This window comes from Macaca thibetana, chromosome 4 (genome assembly GCF_024542745.1).
Source record: "Macaca thibetana thibetana isolate TM-01 chromosome 4, ASM2454274v1, whole genome shotgun sequence".
Lineage (NCBI taxonomy): Eukaryota > Metazoa > Chordata > Mammalia > Primates > Cercopithecidae > Macaca > Macaca thibetana.
In genome coordinates this window covers 18,164,358-18,190,962 of record NC_065581.1, presented here as the reverse complement: position 1 = coordinate 18,190,962, position 26,605 = coordinate 18,164,358, and the positions used below count along the sequence as shown (strand labels likewise).

Here is a 26,605-nt window from a genome sequence, read left to right as displayed (position 1 = left end):
GGGAACTGAGGCGGGGCGGAAAAGAGGCGGGGCGCGGGAAAGAGGCGGGGCGCGGGAAAGAAGCGGGGCACGGGCGGAGGCGGGGCGCGGGAAAGAGGCGGGGCGCGGGCGGAGGCGGGGCGCGGGCGGAGGCGGGGCGCGGGCGGAGGCGGGGCGCGGGCGGAGGCGGGGCGCGGGCGGAGGCGGGGCGCGGGCGGAGGCGGGGCGCAGAGAGGTGGCGGAGGCTGGCGCGGACCTGGACTGGCTCCTGAGGACGTCGGCGGTGGCGGAGGCAAAGGCTGGCAACGCGCTGTAAGCGAGGTAGGCTCCCTAGGGGGCGGAGGGTGCGGGTGAGAAACGGAACGATTTGCTAGGAGTGTATGCGCTTGTGCTAGGGCTCCCAGGAATTCTTACAAGCGTAGACAACCCAGCAATCAGGCCTGTGAAGTGGGGTTCAGGGCTGAAGTGGAAACTGGGAAGAACGAGATTGGACAATAAATGACCTGAATCCAAGGTCCAATATTTAAAGTGTGTCCAAAGCATTGGTGTGTTTTAATTTTTTTTTTTTCTTTTTTCTTTTACAGACAGGGTCTCCCTCTGTCGCCCAGGCTAGTGTGCAGTGGCACAATCATAGCTCACTGTAACCTGAAACTCCTGGGCTCAAGTGATCCTCCCGCCCCAGCCTCCTCAGTAACTGGGACTACAGGCTCGCTGCACCACGCTTGGCTAATTTTTCAAATTTTTTTTTTATGGAAACGGACTCTTGGTTTTTGCCCCGGCCTGGTGTATTAATGATTTTTAGAAAAAGAGAAATACTGCCAAATAGTGAGTGATTCCCTGGAGATGTGGGAAACTGGGGTGCTGTAAACATTCTGTCTTGTTCTGTGGTGGGTTACACAGGTGTATGCATATGTAAAAAATTCACCGAGTCATACTCTTTTAAGATTTGTGCACCTTAGGGAAGTTTCTCTTCAATTTTATGAAATTTAAAAACAAAACTATAGCAGATGCTTTTGAAAAGGTGAGAATGGAGACTAGAACAACTTGAGGACTTGTATGACCAAAGGAGCACATCTACACTTTCTGTTTGTGGGCACGAATTATTGTGAAATTTCCCTTCCTTAATTCTTGTAATGTGCACTTTTTTTTTTTATTATAGCAATAAACTTTATTTCTCTAGAAATGGTGTGTACAAGTGGAGTCCATGCTGAGAAATTGTTAGAACAGCTAAGACGTTGAGCCCAGGAGTTTGAGACCAGCCTGGGTAACCTAGCAAGACCCTGTCTCTACAAAATATTTAAAAATTAGCCAGGCATGGTGGTACACCCTTGTAGTCCCAGGTACTCAGGAGGTTGAAGTGGGAGGATTCCTTGAGCCCCAGTGTTGGAGATGGAAGTGTCATTATACCACTGCACTCCAGCCTGGGGGATAGAGGGAAACCCTGTCTCAAAAACAAACAGCTAAGACGTGATTAAATTATGTGCATGATTTTGTTAGACAGTTCAAGTTTGTGTGAAAGCAATAGAGTTGTGCTACTCCAGCTGCTGTGGCACTATGATAAAGATTATGCTTCTCTTTTAAGTAGAGAACTGCTTTATGAAGCCTTGAATTTAGGTTCCAGAGTTTCTGAATGAAAATGAAGATGAGAAAACTGTAACATTATTTTGCTTTTCTATACCCAATATAAATCAGAAATTTTCCACTGACTTCTCAGAAAACTCTGAGAGTCACCTCCTGATACCACCAGGGTCTTGCAGAAGCCATTTGTCAACAAGTCTTTGATAAGAAGTGAATTCATGTTCCCAAGTAATGAGAGAAATGCCTCCTCCCTATAGCCTAACCATACTGAGGCCAAATTTGGCAACAAAAGGGGAAATTTTCCTGAAATACATGCTTTTATGCAATGTTTGCTATTTCACAGATTAATCATTAAATTAGACCCACCAATAATGGCATGCTAGTATAATCCAAACTAGTTCCACTGATAATTTAAAGGGAATGTTGGAATGATGGTGTTATATTGTCCTTAATATTGCAAAGTTGACATTGAAAGAACAGGCATTTTCCTCATACATTCAGATGGATCTGCAGTTATGGTCTGTCAGCTAAAGAATGAGAAGTTCTTAATTTAGAAAGGAGATCTTTTTCTCATGAATGGTTTCGGACTGTAGAGTGGCCATTCTCACAGGCTGAAAAGTGTAGCCTCAGGCCAGAAGCCAGAAACTGACACTTCCAGGGAGGGGCAAAGGGAACAGGAATTTATGCTGAGGAAGGTGGCCAAATATACATATTCAGTAAGCTGTAGGATGACTCATGAATATTTATGAAAGGAGGAAAGGTACCCATGTGTAATTGAGCTTCATGGGTACCATGCACAAAAAATGGCAGTGTTACCACGATCACAGGATGGATGGAGTTTTTGGCCCTCTTACATCAAAAGGTGAAGCAGAGGACAGAAAAACCCTTACTGTGCATTCTCAGTAGACTGGCCAGAACCATTCTGTGGTCTGTGATTTCTTATCAGGCACAAAAGGAGGGGCAGCATCAGGGGGTTGGTTGATATCAATAGTAGAATCTTCTGAAAGGGCTGGTTTCCCTTAAGCCCTTAGGAAACAAAGCCTAACTGTGGTTAGCAGGAGAGGAGATATAGAGTTGTATCTGACATTCTATCTACTCTTGGCCCAGAACTCAGTTTTCAAGGTTACTCTGGGGGTCCCGTTAGCCAAGAAAGTGTGTGGTGAGCCGAGACCGCACTGCTGCACTCCAGCCTGGGCAACAAGAGTGAAACTCCATCTCAAAAAAAAAAAAAAAAAAGAAAGGAAAGGGAAGAAACTGTGCCTTCAGCCAGTTGGGAGGCTTTGAATTTTATTGTTAGTTTACATTGTACATGTCTTTTATCAGTTTCCTTAGTGTGCATTTCCCATGCAAAAAAAGAAGCTGCAGAAAATTACTTGAAAATACAAATGTGTGGAGTAGAGATAGGATATTAAACTATGGTTCAATATCTACTTTAGTCTGTTTTTGCTGCCTCCTGAAAGTAACAGGATTTTTTTTTTTTTTAAGGCATAAAGTACTAGGATAGCCAGGACAGGAGAGACAAAATTAATAAAATTTTGGAAAGGCAAACGGACAAGTGGGAAAGGATTTTGCAACTTCAAGGAAGCTGAATTCTAAACCAGCAATGAGGAAAGCCATTGAGCAGCCCAGTTTGCATTACAGAATCCCCAAATGCTCAGGATTAGCAGCACCAGGTACCTCCATGAAGTGTGAGAGTATGGTTGAAACAAGAAGGATTGCTTGAAATGCTGGTTCAGAACAGGCCAAATTCCCAGATCCCTTTCTCAACTTCTTGCAACCGAGTGTGTGCATCTCACCACACTTTGGGGGTTTATTCTCTGGAAAGGGTAAAACAAAGAGTGTCTAGACTGAGAAGATACAATACACAGTTGAGCATGGGAACATACAGAAAACATGAGGATTAATTGAGTACAGCAAACTGGATACTGGGACCCTCGCCTACTTTGCTGCTTCTTTTCTTATATGAGTATATAACAGTGGCTCCAACAACAGAATCCTTAAGACAGGAATTGGGAGATCCATCTATGGAAAGTCTGACTAGCACAAAGACATTAAAGACATTAGCCAGGCATGGGGTTGTGCACCTGCAGTCCCAGCTACTTTGGAGGCTGAGGCAGGAGGATCACTTGAGCCCAGAAGTTTGAGGCTGTATTGTGCCACCGCACTACAGCCTGGGTGACAGAGTGAGGCCCTACCTCTAAAAAATAAATAAATAAATACATCTAGGTTTCCAAATGAAATACCCTCACATCACCCTACAATATAAGCCCCACCCACATTCTGTGCCTTTATTCATTTTAGTGCCTATTCTATTTTTTTTTTTAAGACAAGGTCTTGATCTGTAGCCCAGGCTGGCGTGCAGTGGCACCATCATAGCTCACTGCAGCCTCGAACTCCTAGGCTTGAGCCATCCTCCTGCCTCAGCCTCCTGAGTAGCTAAGATTACAGGCATGCACTACCATGCCTGGCAAATTTTAAAACTGTTTTTGTAGAGATGGGAGTCTCACTATGTTGCCCAAGCTAGTCTGAAACTCCAGGCCTCAAGCCATCATCCTGCCTTGCTCGCCCAAAGCACCGGGTGATTGATAGCAAAAAAAAAAAAAAAAAAAAAAAAAAAAAAAGAAGAAGAAGAAGAAGTTTTAAAAATAAGAATTAAGATAAATCTTTGAGAAAATAGTGCGAAAAGATGAAGATACAGAAAAATAGAAAAAATGAGAAATTTACCGTACCATGTCAGAAGATTCTAGAGACAAATAATAGGGGTCCCAAAAGGAGAAATAAAAAAAGCAGAGGGATGGCCAGACTCAGTGGCCCACGCCTGGAATCCCGGCGCTTTGGGAAGCTGAGGCTGGTGAATTACATGAGGCCGGGAGTTCAAGACCAGCCTGGCCAACGTGGTGAAATCTCTTCTCTACTAAAAACACAAAAATTAGCTGGACCTGGTAGTGCACGCCTGTAATCCCAGCTACTCAGGAGGCTGAGGTGGGCGTGATTTTTCACTGTTTAGTGAAAACATTTAGGGTGCCAACACCCTATGGCCCCCACACTTCTAACCAAGAATTTGATACCCAGCAGAGCTATACATCAAGGATGAGAAAGTCTAACCGAATGGAAAAACAATATTTTTCTTCCTTGCGCTTTTTCAGGAAGCTCTGGAGGTTGGGCTTCACCAATATAAGGGTGGTCACTAAAAAACAACACCAACAAAAAAGAGGAAGATATGAAATAAAGCTGGAGATTTAGACAAGAAGGAAATCTCCAGAATGATGATGAAGAGAGATCCCAAAAAGCTAGGAATAGAGAATAGTCAGGGCAGATTCCAGGAGAGAATTCTCCAAGATGATACTGATAGTATAGCTGATGACTGGAGAGACTGAGAGCGTATTGATAGGAAATTGGGACAATTGGCAGAATTTAGAGTTGAATTAGGAGTAAGTACGATCGTGCCTTCATGATGAAGCCTACATAAAAACCCAAGAGGATGGGGTTTGGAGAGCCTCCTAATAGCCGAACAGGTGAAGGTACCTGCAGCTAACCCATCTCTTCATCCGAATCCTCCGCAGTATCCTTTATAATAAATGTGCAAAGATAACTCAGTATTTCTCTGAGTTTTGTGAGTTGCTGTAGCAAATTAAACCCAAAGTGGAGGGTGTGGGAACCCCAACTTGAAGCCGATCAAGACCTGGACTTGCGACTGGTAGGTCTAAGTGAGGAGGGAAGTCGTAGGGATTGAACTCCCAACATACAGATCTGACACTATCTCCAGGTAGGTAATGTCAGAATTAAATCAGAAGATACCCAACTGGTGTCCAATATGTGGTGTGCTGGGGGAAGAACCCCCACATTTGGTCGCAGAAATCTGGATGATTGGGGCGTGAGAGAGAGGAAACACTTGTATTAAGATATAATTCAGTTTATTTAACTATCTCTTATAATGTGTATTAAGGGGTTTGCCTCTACCACCAGGCGCACTGAAAATAATTTTTTGTATCACTTTTTATTGGATGCTGAAATGGCTAAGTGCAGTGACTCACACTTGTAATCCCAGGGCTTTGTGAGGCCAAGACAAAAGGATCCCTTGAGCCCAGGAGTTCTTTGTTGTCTGGACAACAAAATGAGAACCATCTCTCTAAAAAAAATATATATACACACACACACACACACACACACACACACACACACACACACATATATACACACACAAAAGTTAGCCAGGTGTGATGGTGTGTACCTGAAGTCCCAGCTACTTGGGAGGTTGAGGTTGGAGGATCGCTTGAATCCAGGAGGTTGAGGCTTTCAGTAAGCCAAGGTCTCCAGCCTGGGTAACAGAGAAGACCCTATCTCTTAAAAAAAAAAGAAAGAAAGAAAGATTAGCCGGGCGTGATGGTACACACCTGCAGTCCCAGCTACTTGGGAGGCTGAGGCAGCAGAATTGCTTGAACCTGGGAGGCAGAGGTTGCAGTGAGCCAAGATCACACCACTGTACCCCAGGCTGGGAGACACAGCGAGACTCTGTCTCAAAAGTAAAAACAAAAATAAAAAAAGAAAGAAATATTTTTTTAAAAGTCATACTGCTAAGAATAATAGGTTTTCATTTAGCTCATCAATAGAATTCCAATAACCTTAAATGACAACATTGCAAATATTTTCCACTTAGGCAGGGAAGACATATGCTTGTGAGACAAAGGTGTCTATGAAACTATGGATGGTTCAAGAACTTCACTTGACATCGAAGAGTACTCCGATACTGAGGTACAGAAAAACCAAGTACTAACTCTGGAAGAATGGCAAGACAAGTGGGTGAACGGCAAAACTGCTTTTCATCTGGAACAAGGACATCAGTAAGAAATATTGAGTATATAATAGAGAAACGTTCTATCAGAAACTGACTTTGAGATAGAAATAATCATATAAGTACACATTATTTGACTAATTTTTCAGATGCACATTTAATTCTTCACATTTTTGTGTCTCCTGAATCACAGTGCATCTATGGCATGATGTAGTTTAATTGGCAGTGTCTTTTCTTCCCACAGTGTGTAAATAATGGTGTGACTTACGAATGATGACAACTTAGATTTATAAAATACGTTCTTTGATCCCTGCAGCATCTGTGTATTCGTCATGAATATTTATACCTGCAACAGGTACTCAGGCAATGTTTATGCTTACAGTTCTTTATACTGAAAACCAGCAGTGTCTGACTTTGCTTTCCAATAGGATGTGTTCAGATGCTGAAGAATTATCTCTACGGTGGGAGAAGAGAAGTTGCAAAAAATTAAAAAGTGAGCTAGGATGTTGTGCAATGTAGTAGTAGTCTTCATAGCAGAAGTAAATCATGGGACCAGTGCTGAGTAAAGTGGTTGTTATAGACATTGCTTGTTCTGGGCAGCCACGCCCATCTCCCCAGGAGATGACATCATCATCATCATCATCCCAGAAACACTGGCTTATTTCTGTCGTGTGGATGGCCTTAGAAGAGCCACATCTCCACGAAGGAAATTACAAGAAACTACAAGAGTTACACTTCTCAGGTTTACTTCTGAAACTTGAGTCCATGTCTAGAGAACTTACCACGAAATGAATGCTGAAAAATCCATGGCTCCAGAGGCTCCATCACCCCCAAAATAGTATATATTTAGGGAATTAATAAAGAATTTTCAAAACATACCCAAGAAAAAAAAATTATTTTTAATTACTAATCAGGAGAGCCCTGGGTGTAAGTCAGATTTATCACTGACTGAGTGGGTGTCTGAGCAAGTTACCTGTTTCTTCATATGTAAGCTGGAGAGTATAATAATTAATAGCATCTGCTTATTAAGGTTGTTGGGAATATTAAGTGAGATAATGAATGAAAAGTATTCACCCATGATACAATTGTCCTGAAAACTTTTTTTTTTTTCCTCCTCAGGCTGTTAAAGAAGCATTTAGATACTTTTCTCAAAGACAAGAGTGGACTGAGGGTATTTTTTCCTCTTTGTGGAAAAGCGGTTGAGATGAAATGGTATGAGCAGATAAACATTAACAGAATTATCTTGTCTTAATGATGAATTCTTTGGGTGATTTAACAGGATGTGAATTTAGAAACTCCATTTTCAGGAAATACACAGGAATTCCTTATGTTTCTGTTAGTGATGGGTATATAATTGGAAATAATATTCTCAAACAGTAAGAAACAACAGAAACAGGTATGAAGTCTTTCTGGATTGAGTTTCAAAATCAAAAAATCAGTTTGGAGCCAATGTGGGGAGAAAAAACAGCCTTCCCTCTTACATTTCCTGGATCCTTGTATGTGGTTCAGTTTTTGTAGGTGGTTTAGGAATTTAGCTAAGTTAATTTTTAGATATTTGAAATGGTGGTGGACAGAGAAATTCAAAATGAATTACAGCTTTTTGGCAGGACAATGTTCATAGTCCACAGTTCAGCTCAACCTTCCCCTCCCACCAGGGAACACAGGAGTTTCTGTTATCATGAACCGTTGTTATAAAACCAGTGATTAAGAAGGTATTTCTTGTGAGTCATTCTCTACAAAGAGAATTCACTTTCACAAGCCACTTTTACTGTGAGTTACCCTAAAGTCACCTCGACATCATTCTCTATACAGAACTCTGTTGTAATGATAATATACAGACACAATCATACCTGCCAAAATATGCATTTATTTATAAGCTTGAATGTTGAGAACTTTGATCATTGAGCAGGAAAGAAAAAAGAATGTATGAAAAGGTTAGTAAATGTGCCAGGTGTGGTGGTTCCCGCCTGTAATCCCAGCCCTTTGGGAGGCCAAGGCAGAAGGATCTCCTGAGCCCGGGAATTTGAGACCAGTCTGGGCAACATAGTGAGACCCTGCCTCAAAAAATAAATTAAAACTAAAAGATTAATAAATGTAAAATATAACGTAAAAATGGTCTATTCTGAATATAAATATCGGTGACTAACATAGAGTATGCATGTATTTTTTGGGAGTTGATTTTCAAGTAGAGATGATAGAATTTTTGCAGCCAGCACACACTCAACTGTAGCTGAGAGCCTTTGTTAGAGGGCTGCTATGACTTTAAGATTCAAGTGTGGTCTTCAATTCGTGTGAAATTGAGAATATTTAAACTATATTACTACACCTGTATTTTAACCAATTCATTGAGCCAGAAGAGATACTTTCTTTTTTTTTTTTTTTTTTTTTTTGAGATGGAGTCTCGCTCTGTCGCCCAGGCTGGAGTGCAGTGGCCGCATCTCAGCTCACTGCAAGCTCCGCCTCCCGGGTCTATGCCATTCTCCTGCCTCAGCCTCCCGAGTAGCTGGGACTACAGGCGCCCGCCACCTCACCTGGCTAGTTTTTTGTATTTTTTAGTAGAGACGGGGTTTCACCGTATTTAGCCAGGCTGGTCTCGATCTCCTGACCTTGTGATCCGCCCATCTCGGCCTCCCAAAGTGCTGGGATTACAGGCTTGAGCCACCGCGCCCGGCCTAGAAGAGATACTTTCAAAACTACCCTCAAAAAAATATTAACTCTATAAACAGATTGTCATGCAATGTCATCATAAATGGTAACAATGTAACAGGTTCTGAGCAAACATTAGGAAAATGGTATGAAATAGCCAATTAAATGTGATTGTTGAATATTTGGGGTCTAAAGTCATTTTTAAAAAATTACAAAAAATATCAGAACTTGTCAGGTGTGTTGGCTCACACCTTTAATCCCAGCACTTTGGGAGGCCAAGGTGGGTGGATCACTTGAGGTCAGGAGTTCAAGACCAGCCTGACCAACATGGTGAAAACCCGTCTCTACTAAAAATACAAAAATTAGCCAAGCGTGGCGGTGCACACTTGTAACCCCAACTACCTGAGAAGCTGAAGCAGGTGAATTGCTTGAACCCAGGAGGCAGAGGTTGCAGTGAGCCCATGCACTCCAGCCTAGGTGACAGAGCGAGACTCCATCTCCAAAAATACGTGTGTGTATATATATGTAAATACAGTTTTTTAATATATATATAAAAGAACTGAGCTACTGTAATTATATGTAAGAAGTTATGGTAGTAGATGATTTTTCATTTATGTAACTGATCTATGTATTGAGGTCTACACAGACATCAGATGTGAATAGAAAAACTGATCATGAGCTAAGGCCAAAAAGCATTAAAACAAAATGTTTAAGATATTTAGGTTTTGGTTTTTGGTTTTTTGAGACAGTCCCACTCTGTCACCCAGGGTGGAGTGCAGTGGCATAATCATAGCTCACTGCAACCTTGAACTCCTGGGTTCAAGAGATTTTCCCTGCCAACATGCTGGGATAACAGGCATAAGCCACCGCACTTGGTCTTATTTTGTTTTTATTACAGGTTGTAGTAGGCTATGCTTCATTTTTCCATCTGTTGAATGAGAAATAAAAACACATGCAGCCAATTTGAATAACATTTTTGTTTACATTTTATTACTTTAAAATGTATGGAGAATTTTAAAACTCCCTGTATGTTTACAAATATCCTAGGAAATATGAAAGATGAAAGACAATTTATTGATGTTTCATTTTACAACTCAACAGCTCATGCTCTGCCCACACTGAAAGTATGTACTCTTTTGTAGATAAAAGGTACAGTCAGTCCTGCTAGACTTGTTTCAAAACTGAATTCTAACTCAATTGATATATTAGGGAACAATTTGAGCATGAAATAAATTTCACATTTGCTTGTGTGTGATTTCATCTATAAGAAGCCTTAGGTAAAAGCAGAAAACTGCACCCAGTTGAACTGAGCCATGTATGAATAGAAGGAATGCACAAACATCCCTCAGCTACCTCAGTAAGCATGAGGTCTTTTTCACAGTAAAGTCCCATATTGTAGTATTTATCTATTTCTCAACCATTTAACATATGTAAAACTGTTGTTATTAGCTTCCTGTTTTTGTTTTTCAGTGTGGCACTGACAAAGATTTTAAATGCTGTGCCCTCACTTTCCCCACCAGCCTGGTGATTTTTATTGTGTGATTTAGCATAGTGCAGTGATTGTAGGAAGGCACATGTTATATTATAGCAGAACTATGTTTTTATTTCACTTGACATAAAATCATAATTGTCCTAGGTATTTGTGCCACCGGTACTGTTTTCTCTTGAGTCCAAGATCTTGAGACTGAGTTCTGTTAATTATAAAACTTACCAGGAGTGTAATCCCAGCATTTTGGGAGGCAGATCACTTGAGGTCAGGAGTTTGAGACCAGCCTGGCCAACGTGGTGAAACCCTGTCTCTACTAAAAATACAAAAATTAGCCGGGTGTGGTGGGGCACACCTGTAATCCCAGCTACTCTGGAGGCTGAGGCAGGAGAATTGCTTGAACCCAGGAGGTGAAGGTTGCAGCAAGCTGATAAATTGTGCCACTGTACTCCAGCCTGGCTGACAGAGTGAGATTCTGTCTCAAAAAAAAAAAAAAAAAAAGTTAGCTGGGCATGGTGGCAGGCACCTGTAATCCCAGCTACTCGGGAAGCTGAGGCAGGAGAATCACTTGAACCCAGAAGGTAGAGGTTGCAGTGAGCCGAGATTGCGTCATTGCACTCCATCCAGCCTGGGTGACAGCGTGAGACTCCGTCTCAAAAAATGAATAAATAAATAAATAAATAAACAAACAGATAAAATTACCAGGAAAATGCTATTGTATATAACAAATTTTGGATAGTGTTTATTTTAAGCAAGTGGAAACTACAAGATTAGTATACAAATGAGTGCTAATGTTCTAGACCTGTTCACTTCAGTACAGTAGCTACTAGCCACATGTGGCTATTTAAATGTAAAGTAAATAAAATTTAAAATTCAGTTCCTCAATCACGAGGAGCCAACGTGGTTAATGGCTATTTTATTGGACAGCACAGATACAGACATTTTCATCATTGCAGAAAATGTTAATGGGCAGTACTGATTTAGAGAAATTGAAAAGCATTCCTCTAGTCAAATCAATTCGTATTAAATCAGTATTTTAAGTTACATATCTATAATTATATTCCAACTGTTCCATACATAAAAAAATAAGATATATATAATTTTCCAAATGTTTATTGTTTCCTGAGGTCATATAAGTCAGGTTTTCAGAATTTTTATAAGGTTTGAAAATAATATAGATCTGCTTTCCTGCATGTTCTTTGAAACCCTGTGAACCCGAATTCATATAAATTCCTTTAAATTAAAGAAAATATATGCTTACTCCAATATAACCCTCTATTTAGTCATTTGAGAACATAATTTAAGTGTAAATGTATGATTTTATGCAGGTTTGCAAACCGGGGACACAGTGTAATTGGTGTGGAAATCAGTGAACTTGGGATACGAGAATTTTTTACAGAGCAGAATCTTTCTTACACAGAAGAACCAATCACCGAAATTCCTGGAGCCAAAGTATTTAAGGTTTGTTTTGGTTTGGGTAAATAATTGTATCCATATCCCCACAAAAGTTTTTCTCAGCATGAGTATTATGAGGATACCATATATGTGTCCAGTGGTTCCTATTTAGCACACAGATTCATCCTAGACATTATATAGTATCAGGAGCAAGGGCTTAAAAATGTAGGTGATAGCTACCTAAACAGATATAGACATATGTATATAAAAGCTGAGGTCAAAGCCTTTCTGTACTCAAGTTTTTACATTTGTTTTATTTTTATTAACATGCATTTTCTGAGAACCCATCATGTGCCAGACCCCGCCTAAGATATTGAAGAGATAAAGATAACACCCCCACCCCCCACCCACCCCAACCCTCCCCGCCAAAGAATCTCTTAGTTTAGGAGAGAAGAGAAACAGGGACAAAGCTATTTGTAATGCGTGGAGCTAAGTGTAAAGACATAGGGTATTAAGGAAAGAGATGGGAGTTACACCTGCCCAGCCTGGCAGTGCTTCCTGAAGCAGGGTGACAGATAGAGCTGGAATCAGGCAGGGCCTGGGTCCATGGCCTTGGACACCTGGGGAAGATACTACTTCAGTCACCCAAGAGGCCTCATAGGAAGTGATTTGAAGGGAAGTAGCCTCCTGGCAGAGAGACCAGACAGGAGGCTGTGGCCGTGGTCCAGGAAAGACATCATGAATCCCTGAGCGAGAAGAGTGATGGGGCATAGCGAGTAGATAGGATGGATTAAAGCAACATGTACGATAGACCCACAGGATTCTGTGACCGAATGAGGACCAAAGGAGCGATGAGTTCACATTTCCAGCGCAGATAACTGGCTGGATGGTCAATAATAAGTGAGAAGGGCAGAAAGAACGAGTCTTTTTCTAGAGATGATGAGTTTAAGGGACCTGTGGAGTGGCAAAGGTTTTATGTCTGAAGCATGGAGTGGGGTTTGGGCTGAAAATGATAGGTTTGGGAGTGGTCTTTATGCTATGAGCAGAATGATCCACTGTAAATAAACACTACCCAAGTGAGAACAAGCAGAGAGAATCAGTTTGGCAGAGACGCAAAGGCAGGCAGAGGAGTGAAAAAGCTTTACAGTGGACAAAAGTAAAACTCCCGGCTGTTGGAGGCTGTTGGCACAGGGAAGCTGGAGGTGGGCAACTAGGAATGGAGCATCCTATGTAATTGGTTTGGAGAGCATGTTTGCCTTTCTCTGGCTGGTCCTAAAATGGAAGAAGTGTGATGGTAAAAGTTAGGGAAGCTGACAGTCATTGACCAAGTCACTGCAGAGGTTGTGAAGCGGCTACCTTGTCTAGGGTAAATACCCCAGGTTCGTCGTCTTGTGCTAGGAAAATTTAGGACACAGACACACACGAGGAGTTTAGGAGTGGAGGTTTAATAGCCAAAAAAAAAAAAAAAAGAGAGGGAAAGAAAGAGAAAAGAAAACAACTTTCTAGTGAGAGAGAGGGGACTTCTGAGCGGAAAAAACCTGCCAGGTATGCAACCACCAGATTTTATAGTGCAGCCTTGGAGTCAGTGTCTGATTTACATAGGGCTCACAGATTGGTTCGATCAAGTGTGATGTTTACATAAAGTGCTGGGAAGGCTGGTCTCCCCGCCCTAATTATTATGCAAATGAACTCTTCCTTTGGCTGGCGCCATGTTGTCTGCTTCTTACTGTACAGGTGGCTGGCAGAGAAGGGAAGATAGAGCCACCATTTTGAACATGATTGGCACAAACTGCTGGCATCTATGTCTGCAGCTCGATTTTAAAGGCTGCTCTTTGTTAGAAAGAAAAATGATGTAAGGCTGCTTTTCATTAAGAGGAAAACCTTCCATACCCTCACTATCTGCCTAAGTAATTTCTTCTTTTTTTTTTTTTTTTTTTGAGACAGAGTCTCGCTCTGTCGCCCAGGCTGGAGTGCAGTGGCCGGATCTCAGCTCACTGCAAGCTCCGCCTCCTGGGTTCACGCCATTCTCCTGCCTCAGCCTCCTGAGTAGCTGGGACTACAGGCGCCCACCACCTCGCCCGGCTAGTTTTTGTGTTTTTTTAGTAGAGACGGGGTTTCACCGTGTTAGCCAGGATGGTCTCGATCTTCCGACCTCGTGATCCGCCCGTCTCAGCCTCCCAAAGTGCTGGGATTACAGGCTTGAGCCACCGCGCCCGGTGGTAATTTCTTCTTAACTCCTGAATCAGTTGTGGGGTCAGAGTTGTATTGTCATATAGGATCTATCGTCCATCTGTATACTCAGTGTCTCACAAAGTACTCTTTTCTAAATATTGAAATTAATTGCTCAGCTGGGCGTGGTGGCTCATGCCTGTAATCCCAGCACTTTGGGTGGCAAGGTGGGTGGATCTCTTGAGGTCAGGAGTTCAAGACCAGCATGGCCAACATGGTGAAACCCCATGTCTACTAAAAATACAAAAATTAGCTGGCTGTGGTGATGTGTGCCTATAATCCCAGCTACTCAGGAGACTGAGGCAGGAGAACCACTTGAACCTGGGAGGTGGAGGTTGCAGTGAGCCAAGATCACACCACTGTATTCCAGCCTGGGCAATAGAGTAAGACTCTGTCTCAAAAAAAAAAAAAAAAAAAAAAATTCTTGCTCAGATCAGTAGGAAACTCGATGGTATTTTTTATTTCACATCTTCCTCCCACCCCATTCTCAAAGCATTAGAGAATCCAAGGAGTTTACTCAGTCCAAAGAGGGCTAGTCCTGCTTCCAGGCCCCTCTTGGAGCAGCAGTTCCCCGTCCAGGCTGCACATTTGAAATCATCTCTGGATCTTATAAAAATTCCCAATCCAAAGGTCTTACCCCAGGCCAGTTATGTCAGAATCTCTAGGGGTGGGGCCCTGGCATCAGTACTGTTTAACGCTCCCCTTGATTCCAATCTGCAGGCAAAATTGAGACCCAGCTGTTCTCCTGCCTCCAGGCCCACCCGTCTCTGGGCTGACCCAGTGATCCCAGGCTGGTTGTCAAAGACCCTTCCTCCTCTACTTGTAAACCTGTGTGGGGACCTCATTTCAGAATAAAATCTAGCAGTCTTGTGCACTGATACACCTTTCCTACACTGCCCTTCATCCCAGCTCCCAGGATCCTAAAGTCTATGTTATTTTGCCCCCTCTTGGAGTGCACCCCCAGACCACACCCTAGAATGTCACCCTTTCAAAAGTCACCTCTTTTTTGTTTTGTTCTCTTGATTTTTGTTGTTGTTGTTTATTTCTTAGGATTATTTTGCTCCAAGTGTTCGTTTTTGAGACAGGGTCTTACTCTGTCACACAGGCTGGCGTGCAGTGGCACAATCACAGCTCACTGCAGCCTTGACCTCCTGGGCTCAAGTGACCCTCCCATCTCAGCCTCCCAGGTAGCTGGAACTACAGGCGTGTACTACCACACCCATCTCATTTTTTCTGTAGAGTTGGAGTTTTGCCATGTTGCCCAGGCTGGTCTCATACTCCTGGGCTCAAGCGATCTGCCTGCTTCAGCCTCCCAAAGTGCTGGAATTACAGGTGTAAGCTACCACACCTGGCCAAAAGTCACCTTTTGTTTGGTCTCCCTGATGCTCACAGGCAGGCCCCTGCTCTGCCTCATATGTTCACATAGTTCGCAGGCACAGAACCATAACAGAGCAGGCCGTTCTGGACTGTAATGTTTCTCTGTGCCCACGCTTCTCTGCTGTAGTCTGTCTTCACTGTGGTCAGAGACTGTGTCTAATTCAAATCTGTCTAGAACCCAGGATAGGTGTCTTGTCTACTAGGCACTCAGCAAATAAATGCTCATTGGCTGAATGAATGAGCAAAAATGGAAGAATCAGCACAATTGCACATTTCCGGAATAACTTAAAATACCTGACTTTTCAGTACCACCCTGCCTGGTAATTGGTTGACCTGCAGATTTATCTTTAGCAGAGTAAAAATATCACTCTGCTTGAGGAAACATTGCTAGAATTTTATAGCAAGCTCTGAAGTGAATAACAGCCAACTGATCTTCAAGGTTGTCCTCTGTGATATGCCTCTGAGTTGGCCCAAAAGAACCTCACACAGGTTTTAAAAGAAAAAAATAAAGTGCCAATAAAGTACAGTAAAATTATTTACTTTAATTATGTTTTATTAACACATTCTTTCCCTAGAACTTTTGCTTTGCTTGGCCCTCTTTTCTTGACTATTCAAGTAAGTACTAAGTAAAAAAAAAATTTTGTTTTCATTATTTCATTACAGAGTTCTTCGGGGAACATTTCATTGTACTGTTGCAGCATTTTTGATTTTCCCAGGTAGGTTGAATACTACATCTGCACTTTAAAAAACTTGAATGCTTGCCAAGCAGTGCAGGCATGGGAGTGGAGGTCTCTTCATCACTCTCCTCCACTTGTGTAACATCCACAAAGCATTTTGTTTTTGTTTTTGTTTTTGTTTTTGTTTTCTTGAGACGGAATCTCACTCTGTCGCCCAGGCTGGAGTGCAGTGGCCGGATCTCAGCTCACTGCAAGCTCCGCCTCCCGGGTTCACGCCATTCTCCTGCCTCAGCCTCCCGAGTAGCTGGGACTATAGGCACCCGCCACCTTGCCCGGCTAGTTTTTTGTGTTTTTTAGTAGAGACGGGGTTTCACTGTGTTAGCCAGGATGGTCTTGATCTCCTGACCTCGTGATCCGCCCATCTCAGCCTCCCAAAGTGCTGGGATTACAGGCTTGAGCCACTGCGCCCTGCCCACAAAGCATTTTTTTGAATGTCTGTTCTGCAGGTATTTTTGTTACATTCTTGTCTGCACACTTTAATGTGTTTTGTCTTTGGTTAGCTCCCAAACTATGGGAAACTGAGGCAGCTAGGGAAAAAGAAAGGTGAGTAAGACAGTGTCTTCTACCTTGCACCTGGGCCTATAATAGAAATGAATTTCAAGTGGCCGAGGGAGATAAGAGCTCATCTCCTGAAAGTCCCTGATACCTGAGCCAGAGGCTGGGAACAGAGTTGTTGCACACCATCCTTTGTTCTTTCTTCATGTCCCCAAGTCATACCAGAGTGGGGAGGCTGCTGCCACAGGCCCCTAAAACCGTGAGGGGATGGACAGCTCTCCACACTCAGGTCCACACATCCTTATGGACTCTATGAGGAAATGCAGACGTGAGATCCTAGTATCTTGACGATGTTTGAAGTACCAGCATGCACCATGGGGGGCGCTGTTCATCTTCTTAAAGATTTGATTTTCCTCCCATAAAATGTTTTTTCTCTTTCTGGTAGGACAAATATTGGCAAATTTGACATGATTTGGGATAGAGGAGCATTAGTTGCCATTAATCCAGGTGATCGCAAACGGTAAGTAATTTTTCTTTTTTTGTTTAGCCTTCTTAATTTTTTAGTATTCTCTACTTTTTCTGGGTTCTAGAAAATCAGCTACACTTTTATGAGTTTGAAATAGCTTATTATATTTGGAATTTATAAAGACCTAAATCTAATACCAGCTTTGTCTAAAAAAGTATAGGATTTGGCTACAGAGACCTGGGTATAAGGCTATAAGGCTTGTGGCTGTACCACTTTCAAGCTGTGTGGCCTTGGTCCAAGTATGCAACTTCTCTAAGCTTTGGTTTACTCCTGCAAAATGGGAATATTTCTGTAATACTAACACAATCATCACCACCTCCACTAATATTACCAGGTAATACTTATTGGTCACTTGCCTATGCCGGGTATTGTTCAAAACACTTTATGTGGGCGGGGTGTGGTGGATCACACATGTAATCCCAGCACTGTGGGAGGCCAAGGCAGGAGAATTACTTGAAACCAGGAGTTTGAGACCAGTCTGGACAACAAAGCAAGACACCACCTCTGCAAAATATTTTTAAAATTAGCTGACTATGGTGGTATGTGCTTGTAGTCCCAGCTACTTGGGAGGCTGAGGCAGGAGAATTGTTTGAACCCCGGAGGCAGAGGTTGCAGTGAGCCAAGATTGTGCTACTGCCCTCCTGCCTAGGTGACAGAGCAAGACGCCATCTCAAAAAAATAAGTAAACATATAAAAACAAGTTAGGCTCCACATCAGTGAAATAAGATTTTTATTTTAAAAAATTGTTTCATCAGTAAGGCTTACTGCCAAACCTAACCTTTTTAAATTAGACCATGCCACATCTTAATTTTCATGCTCCTGTTTCCCCCTCTTTGTCACTGTTCCTCCTTTATCTCTTTTCTAGAACTCCCGTCCTCCTTGCATGCCTAAAAGTCGTGATTCCCCAAGGGACCACCATCCTCAGCCTTTTGCTCTCACCCAAAAATTGCCAATATTTGTCCTACCAGAAAGAAAAAAAAAAAAAACATTTTATGAGAGAAAAATAAAATCTTTCTTCTTTCTTTCTTTCTTTCTTTCTTTTTTTTTTTTTTGAGATGGAGTTTCACTCCTGTTGCCCAGGCTGGAGTGCAATGGCGCTATCTTGGCTCACCTCAACCTCCGCCTCCCGGGTTCAAGCGAATCTCCTGCCTCAGTTTCCCAAGTAGCTGGGATTATAGGCATGCTCCACCACACCTGGCTAATTTTTTTGTATTTTTAGTAGAGACGGTTTTTAATAGAGTAGGTTTCTCCATGTGGGTCAGGCTAGTCTCGAATTCCCAACCCCAGCTGATCCACCCGCCTTGGCCACCCAAAGTGCTGGGATTACAGACGTGAGCCACCATGCCTGGCTGAAAAATCAAATCTTTAAAGATCAATTCTGTTACTTTCATTCAGCTATTCAACAAATATTTACTAAGTTCCTGCGATGCTCTAAATATATACTGTGCCAGAAGCAGGGGAAATAACTGAACAGATTATACATGGTATTTGCTCTGACAATCTTTACATTTCCAGCTCTGTTCTTTCTCCCAAACATCCACATCACATGTCCAGTGTCTGCTTTGCATTTCCCATGTGACATCAGTGTCCTTTAACAACTCAAAATATCACTGAGACCTGTCTCCATAAGACACATTTGTATATGAAACCTGATCTGCTAATGTCTAAATTTGTAGGTGTTTCCCACTCCCTAAAGATGTTCATCCACTCCTTAGAGGTTAGTCCTTCTACAGGCTCTGGTTGGCATGGTAAAATCCACCAAGCAGTGGGAAGCAAACTGAAAGTCACCAAGTGCAGACCAAGAGTAGACACAGCACTTTGGGAGGCTGAGGTGGGCAGATCACCTGAGGTCAGTTATTTCCCCAGTGTCTGGCATAGTATATATTTAGCACCTCGTAAGAGCTTAATAAATGTTTTTTAAATAAATGAGTAGAGGAACTAGGGTTTGAGCTTGGGCATCTCGTAGAGTCCACACTCCTAATCTCCACACTTGCCTCCCCAACTTCTCACAGACCTCTGGACACAGATCATAGTCTAGCCAGGCTCTGTAGAAACTGGAGTGCCAAGAGCACAGGCTCCTTCCTCAGTGTGGGGAAGAGTGTCCATCTTTGTCCTTGACCTGTCTCTCGTGGCCTCTCTACCTCCCTGCATGCATCTCCTGTCCTCTCCTTATCCCTCAGCTTCCTCCATTTTTATTCCCACATAGCTGACTTGCCTTCAACCCTCAGCCTCCTTGCTCCAATCACCATACAACAGAAAAGCTCCAACTTTCAGTAGGACCACAGCTAATTAGCAATTCCTCTTCGGTCTCTTAATTCAATTTCCAAGTCAGTCATCTGATTGGGCAACTCATCGTCTGTCCCTGGTCCAGCCCTGGCTTCTGCCCAGTCCATCGATGGGTCCTGTTAGCATCAGCTTCCCGCTCTGAGCCAATCAGACCTGGCTGTCAAAGGACAGTTCCATTGCACTCATGGTTTACGCCACACTTGCAGAGCTTTCATTTCGTGCCACCTTTTTTTTGACCTGCTTGTTATTCTAATTTCTCTCTAATTAATAGAGGAAAAGAATTGTGTTTTCTCTTACATAAGGCCCCTGGAGGGGTCCCAGTCACCCAGGATATTTGTTAAATTGCAGCATCCCAGGCCCCATGGCAAACTGACTGCATCAGTCTATGGGGATGGAGCTTGGGCATCTTTTCTTTCAACAAGCACCCCGGTGATTTTGACACCCAGCCTGGTCTAGAAACCACTGCCCTCAAGCACACAGGCATCCAAGCAGGCCCTCGAGTACTTCTTCAGGCCAGGAGCCTCTACCCAACCTTATGTGATGTCTTCTGCTCTAATCAGCTCTGGAAGCAGGCCTCGATTTGATTCCCATTTGGACCAATTCCCAGCTTAGGCAGGGGCCATAATTTGCTAAACCCACTTCTCACTTTTAAAATGAGAATCAACCTCTTGTGATTATTAGGAGAATTTAAACTCAGTAATATCATCCAAAGTAACTTCTGGCTTCCTTCCCTGCCTTTTGTCCCTCCAGCCTTTGCCTGTGTAGAGAAATGTAACGAATACCTTCTTGTGTTCTTTTAGCTATGCAGATACAATGTTATCCCTCCTGGGAAAGAAGTTTCAATATCTCCTGTGTGTTTTTTCTTATGATCCAACTAAACATCCAGGTAAAGTTGTTGGGTTTTGTTTTTTTTTTCTTTTACTAGTTGCCTAGTTTCTTGATATAAATTCTCTGACATGGAAAAGCATTATTTTCTCCTAATTTATCTCACAGGAAGCATACTGCATATATACATGGAGGTAATTCCAGTTTTGGCTAATGGGAACTATAATAATTTTTTCTCTTCCTATATTGTCCATGATTTTCCTGTATTCCTTTCCCATTTTGTTTACCATTCACAACTCAGACTGGAGAAAGGGGGGAAGTGGATGATCCTGATATACAAGAGAAATCTCGTGAGCCCTATTGGGAGGAAGGTGGAATGTGGTTGGATATTGCATATCCATATCATCCAAGTGGTAGTGATGTGTTGGACGGATGCCTTCACATACACAAGCCCGGGGTGAGAAGTGAATATGGGGATGTAGGAGTTGTGCAGGAAAAGCTATAAATTATTGTCCTTTTTTAATTTCTGAAGTTTTAAAATCTATCTATTGCATTCTTTTATTTGTTTTGAATCTGTTGGGGGTATGTTTTCTCCTGGACTCATTTTAATGCATTCGAACATTGAAACTTAACCTTTGTCATGGCTGGACTTGTAAAGGGAGAAATACGTAGACTTTTAATTTGTAAGAATCACCTTTTTGATTTTCAACTGAGCCTTTTTACATGCTTGTTTTTTAAGTATTTACATATGTTAGAATTTTGTTTTTTGTTTTGTTGTGTTTTGTTTTGTTTTTGAGACACAGTCTCACTTTGTGGCCCAGGCTGGAGTGCAGTGGTTTGATCTCGGCTCACTGCAATGTCTGCCTTCCAGGTTCAAGCGATTCTCCTGCCTCAGCCTCCCAAGTAGCTGGGATTACAGTGTATGCCATCACGCCCAGCTAATTTTTGTATTTTTAATAGAGACAGGATTTCACCATGTTGGCCAGGCTGGTCTCGAACTCCTGACCTCAGCTGATCCGCCCTCCTCGGTACAGGCATGAGCCACTGTGCCCAGCTAGTATTTTGTTTCTGCTTGAATAAATTGAGGTCTTAAAAAACTCATTAAAAGATGAGACCTAGTGTCCCTAATTAAATCAGAGACAATCAAATGGAAATAGAAATTAATAGAGGCAGAAGTTAGCTCTGCTAATCTGATTTAAATTCCATTCATGAATAGGAGCCCTAACAAAGAACCTTTGGGAAGAAAATACAGCAGGCCCTGTCTGGAGGTGGATGGCTGAGGTTACTGCTCTTAGAAGGGGACGGAAGCTCAGCTTCCTTATAGTCTATATCCTGCAGCAGAGCAGGAGGGGTGTATAAAATGTGGGTAAGTGCAGGAGTTGGTAGAAAATCAGTATACTAGAAGATGGTTGAAGCCCCAAAGGAATCTGCTGATGGACTCCACTCTGATTTCAATGAGCCTAAGTCTCTTGACTGGCTTAGCTGTCTCATCGAAGCTAAAGATGGATATGATGGGTATGTAACATTGCCATCCTCTCAGCAAGCCAATGTATTTATTCAGTATGAGATTTGCAAAAGAAGAATGAGAAGAACATGCCACATCATCACCTATTTGGATAACGAAGTTATATATAGAACAAGTACACCTAGGTCATTGGAAATAAACTGAGAATTTATTTCTCTTTTACCTAGGTCCACCATTTTATGTTCCACATGCTGAAATTGAAAAGTTGCTTGGTAAGTTTGTGGACTTATGCTGTAACTTTTTAAATAAAGTCAAGTTAACTCTTTTAGGCCAGGCGTGGTGACTCATGCCTGTATTTCCAGCACTTTGGGAGGCCAAGGTGGGCAGATCACCTGAGGCCAGGAGTTCGAGACCAGGCTGGCCAACATGGCGAAACCCCGTCTCTACAAAAATACAAAAATTAGGCCAGTGTGGTGGCATGTGCCTGTAGTCCCAACTATTTGAGAGGCTGAGGCCTGAGAATTGCTTGAACCTGGGAGGCAGAGATTGTAGTGAGCCAAGATTGTGCCACTGTGCTCCAGCCTGGGTAACAGTGAGACTCCATCTAAAAAAAAAAAAAAAACCACACCAAAAAAATCTGTTGTGAACTATTAGTATATTAGTATCTAGAGTATGTCTATAAAATTTAAAAGATAAAGATCATTTTATTTAAAATTGTTTTATCTTAGAAAAGGAACTAATCTCTGTAAATATGCTCTGTATATATGCTATATGCTTTATGTTAAAGGCATTTGAACTTTTCTAGAGAGATGGTATATTTTTATTTATTTATTTATTTATTTATTTATTTATTTATTTTTGAGATAGGATCTTGCTCTGTCACCCAGGCTAGAGTGCGGAAGTGCAATCACAGCTCACTGCAGCCTCGACCTCCCTGGGCACAAGTGATCCTCCCACCTCAGCCTCCCAAGTATCTGGGACCAGAGGCATGCACCACAATGCTTAGCTAATTTTTGTAATTTTTTGTAGAGATGAGGTTTCACCACATTGCCCAGGTTGGTCTCGAACTCCTGGGCTCAAGCGATCCTCTTGTCTTAGTCTCCCGCTGTACTAGGATTAGAGCCATGAGCCGCCATGCCCAGTGGTATATTTATTTTTTTCTTGGGAGTTAAAAGTGATGATAGCAATTCAGAGTTCAGGAAATTTGGCCTTAGCATTCCTTTGTTTTGATTAAAAAGAAGAGAAAAACCTTTAGTATACACTGTTTTTAAAATAATTTCAAGGTTTTGTTTGTTTTGAGATGGAGTTTCATTCTTGTTGCCTAGGCTAGAGTGCAATGGTGCAATCTCAGCTCACTGCAACCTCTATCGCCCAGGTTCAAGCGATTCTTCTGCCTCAGCCTCTCAAGTAGCTGGGATGTGCCACCATACCCGGCTCATGTTGTATTTTTATTGTCTTAGCCAGACTGGTCATGAACTCCTGACTTCAAGTGATCCATCCACCTCGGCCCCCAAAGTGTTGGGATTGCAGGTGTGAGCTGCCACACCCAGCCAATTTTAAGTATTTTTAAAAGAATCCCTGATGTCATTCTTCATAGTATTTTAATGTGTTACTCTTTCTTGTTTCAGGTAAAATATGCAATATACATTGTCTAGAGAAGGTTGATGCTTTTGAAGAACGACATAAAAGTTGGGGAATTGACTATCTTTTTGAAAAGTTGTATCTACTTACAGAAAAGTAAATGAGACATAGATAAAATAAAATCACATTGACATGTTTTTGAGGAATTGAAAATTCTGCTAACACCTGAAAATGTAACAGATTAATTTTTTAAATTATTTATAAATCATATGATAGATCTTTACTAAAAATGGCTTTTTAGTAAAGCCGTTTACTTTTTCTAAAAAAGTTTTAGAAGAAAAAGATGTAACTAAACTTTTAAAGTAGCTCCTTAGGAGAGGACATTATGATGTGGAAGATTATACCTGTGTGTCGTGCAGATTACAAGATACTTTACCAATCAGCATGTGTTACCTGTACAATTAAAAAAAATTTTAAATGCAATGCATATTAAATATAATACACACGGAAAAACTGGCATTTATTTTATTTTATTTTATTTTTTGAGATGGAGTTTCATTCTTGTTTCCCAAGCTGGAGTGCAATGATGCAATCTCAGCTCACTGCAACCTCCACCTCCCAGGTTCAAGTGATTCTCATGTCTCAGCCTCCCGAGTAGCTGGGATTACAGGTGTGCACCACCACGCCCAGCTAATTTTTTGTATTTTTAGTAGAGACGGGGTTTCACCATGCTGGTCAGGCTGGTCTTGAACTCCTGATCTCAGGTGATCTGCCCACATTGGCCTCCCAAAGTGCTGGGATTACAGGCATGAGCCACTGCACCTGGCCTGACATTCTTTATGAAATTTAGAATTGTCGAAGAAATATAACACTTCAGTAGCGTTCAAGGTGGTCCCAAAAGTTATATAAAAGATTAGTTTTTACTATAAACCTTTATTTATTTATTTATTTTTTATTTTTTTATTTTTATTTTTTTTGATACGGAGTCTTGCTCTGTCACCCAGGCTGGAGTGCAGTGGCCGGATCTCAGCTCACTGCAAGCTCCTCCTCTCGGGTTCACGCCATTCTCCTGCCTCAGCCTCCCGAGTAACTGGGACTACAGGCACCCGCCACTTCGCCCGGCTAGTTTTTTGTATTTTTTAGTAGAGACGGGGTTTCACCATATTAGCCAGGATGGTCTCGATCTCCTGACCTCATGATCCGCCCGTCTCGGCCTCCCAAAGTGCTGGGATTACAGGCTTGAGCCACCGCGCCCGGCCCTATAAACCTTTTTTTAAAGTCTTTTACTCAGATCCTAGCATCCCTTTTCACATGGTGTCTCCATATATAACAGAATCAAGAAACAAATTTTAATTAAACAATCTGTAATGGAATCAAGAAACAAACTTTAATTAAATAATCTATGTGGAATAAACATTCCCAAATTCTAAGAGTAAATTTTTCTTTGAGTTTTCTCTTAGTTTGGCAGTTGTTGTTTTTTATAATTTAACCTGTTTACATCATCAGGTCTTATAAAGTATAATGTACTTAGAGCTGGATTCATGGCTGTTTATTATGAAAGTTTAGATTTTTCAGTTTTTCATTAACGATCACATTTTGTTATATCAGACAGTCCTCTACAGCTCTGTACTACCCAACAACTAAATGGTTTAGATTGTTCAGCTCATGTTAATAGGATAGTTGTGCATCATAAAAAATGAGTTACGTGTGTGTGTGTGTGTGCGCATGCGTGTGTGCTGGCTTAAAGGTTGTTAATGGGGGGGGTTTGGGGTCCCCTTTAACATTGGTGAAAGCTATGGTATTCTCCCCAGAGATATGTCTTGTCAACCTCTCTAGTTCTCCTTGACCTGCATGTACAAACTTCTACCCTAGAAGCTCTCTGCCATTGATGTATTCTAATAGATTTGTAAGGCTATTAATTTGAAGCACCTCCTTGCCCACAATGATTCTTGCATCTCTGAGACATGCTCCCAGTCTATCGTGTGGGCTTCAGAAGCCATGACTCCCCAACTCTGCCTGCATCACCAGTTGAATGGAAAACTGACCCAAGCTGGACCAACACAATTCTCTCCAGAGACTTTTGATTTTACTTTTTTTGTAGAGACAGGGTCTCACTTTGTTGTCCAGGCTGATGTGGAACTTGATGTGAGGCCTCAAGCAGTGCTCCTGTCTCAGCCACCCAAAGTGCTGGGATTACAGGTGTGAGCCATTGCGCTGGCCCTCTTCATAGACTTTTGGACTTGGGAATAGAAAGGCAACCCTGTCTCTACTAAAAATACAAAAAATTAGCCAGGTGTGGTGGCACGCACATGTACTCCCAGCTACTCAGTAGGCTGAGGCAGGAGAATCACTTGAACCTGGGAGGTGGGGGTTGCAGTGAACTGAGATCACGCCACTGCACTCCAGCCTGCGCAACAGAGCGAGACTCCATCTCAAAAAACAGAAAAGAAAGAAAGCCAAGTTGACTGCTGAATGGGGAATCTGTAATGTGTACGCCTGGGGGCTGTGGGGCAGCCACATTCCACCACGTGGATCTGAGAAACAGAATGCTGATCTGCGGAAAGAGAGGCCACCTGTGTTCTGGGTCCATTTTCATCCTTCCTGAAGCCCAGCTGCCCAGGGTGGGGAAGAACACCCTGTGTCCATGGGATAGAGTCCTCTCCTCTTGCACTTGTGCTCAAAGAATCTTCAATAATACAAATGAGATATCCTTCCGTAGTTGATCTTTTATGTAATATGTGTCTTCATTGGGGAATACTGACTTCTCAAAGTCTCAAGATGGAAGATATACCACATATAAATTATTTTAGAGCAATTGAATTGTTTTTAGGATTTTCCAAAAATGCTGCTTGTTTCATTTTGTTATTTAAGTAACAGATTATCTAAGCCTCTGTACCCTGCACACTGTGGTTTACAAATGCCTTGCCCTGCCTATGAAGCAGGCACGAATGCTCCAGTGTAGACAATGTTATCAGTAGCAGACAGGACAAAGAAAGAAAGGTATGTAATAATCAGTCTGTTTGGGTGAATGTGGAAAGAAAAATACAAAGAAATATAACCAAAGCTTAAACAGCTATCACTGGCAAGTTAGAGATTTGGCTCCATAAAGAATGGCACAGGGACCACGGAAGGTGGCCCGAAAGATGTACCTATGAGAGAGCTCCCAGCTGACGGGATTTGTTGGCAGAATGAAGTGACAAATACAACC

At 42.1% G+C, this 26,605-nt stretch overlaps 1 protein-coding gene across 2 annotated transcripts; it reads left to right on the top strand.

The window, feature by feature from the left end:
* The first annotated feature begins 174 nt into the window (after positions 1-174).
* On the top strand, positions 175-26,240 carry TPMT (thiopurine S-methyltransferase). Of its 2 annotated transcripts, none has more exons than XM_050788670.1 (9): positions 175-300; positions 6,215-6,398; positions 7,469-7,561; positions 11,810-11,942; positions 16,146-16,198; positions 17,160-17,234; positions 20,327-20,412; positions 22,044-22,088; positions 23,445-26,240. In XM_050788670.1, exons 2-9 carry the CDS (start codon positions 6,259-6,261, stop codon positions 23,555-23,557), a joined length of 738 nt encoding a protein of 245 aa, XP_050644627.1. In that variant the 5' UTR covers positions 175-300; positions 6,215-6,258; the 3' UTR covers positions 23,558-26,240. The 2 variants fall into 2 exon arrangements, with proteins under 2 accessions (XP_050644627.1, XP_050644626.1); XM_050788669.1 differs by having other exon boundaries at positions 175-291; positions 23,192-23,488.
* The last annotated feature ends 365 nt before the right edge of the window (positions 26,241-26,605 follow it).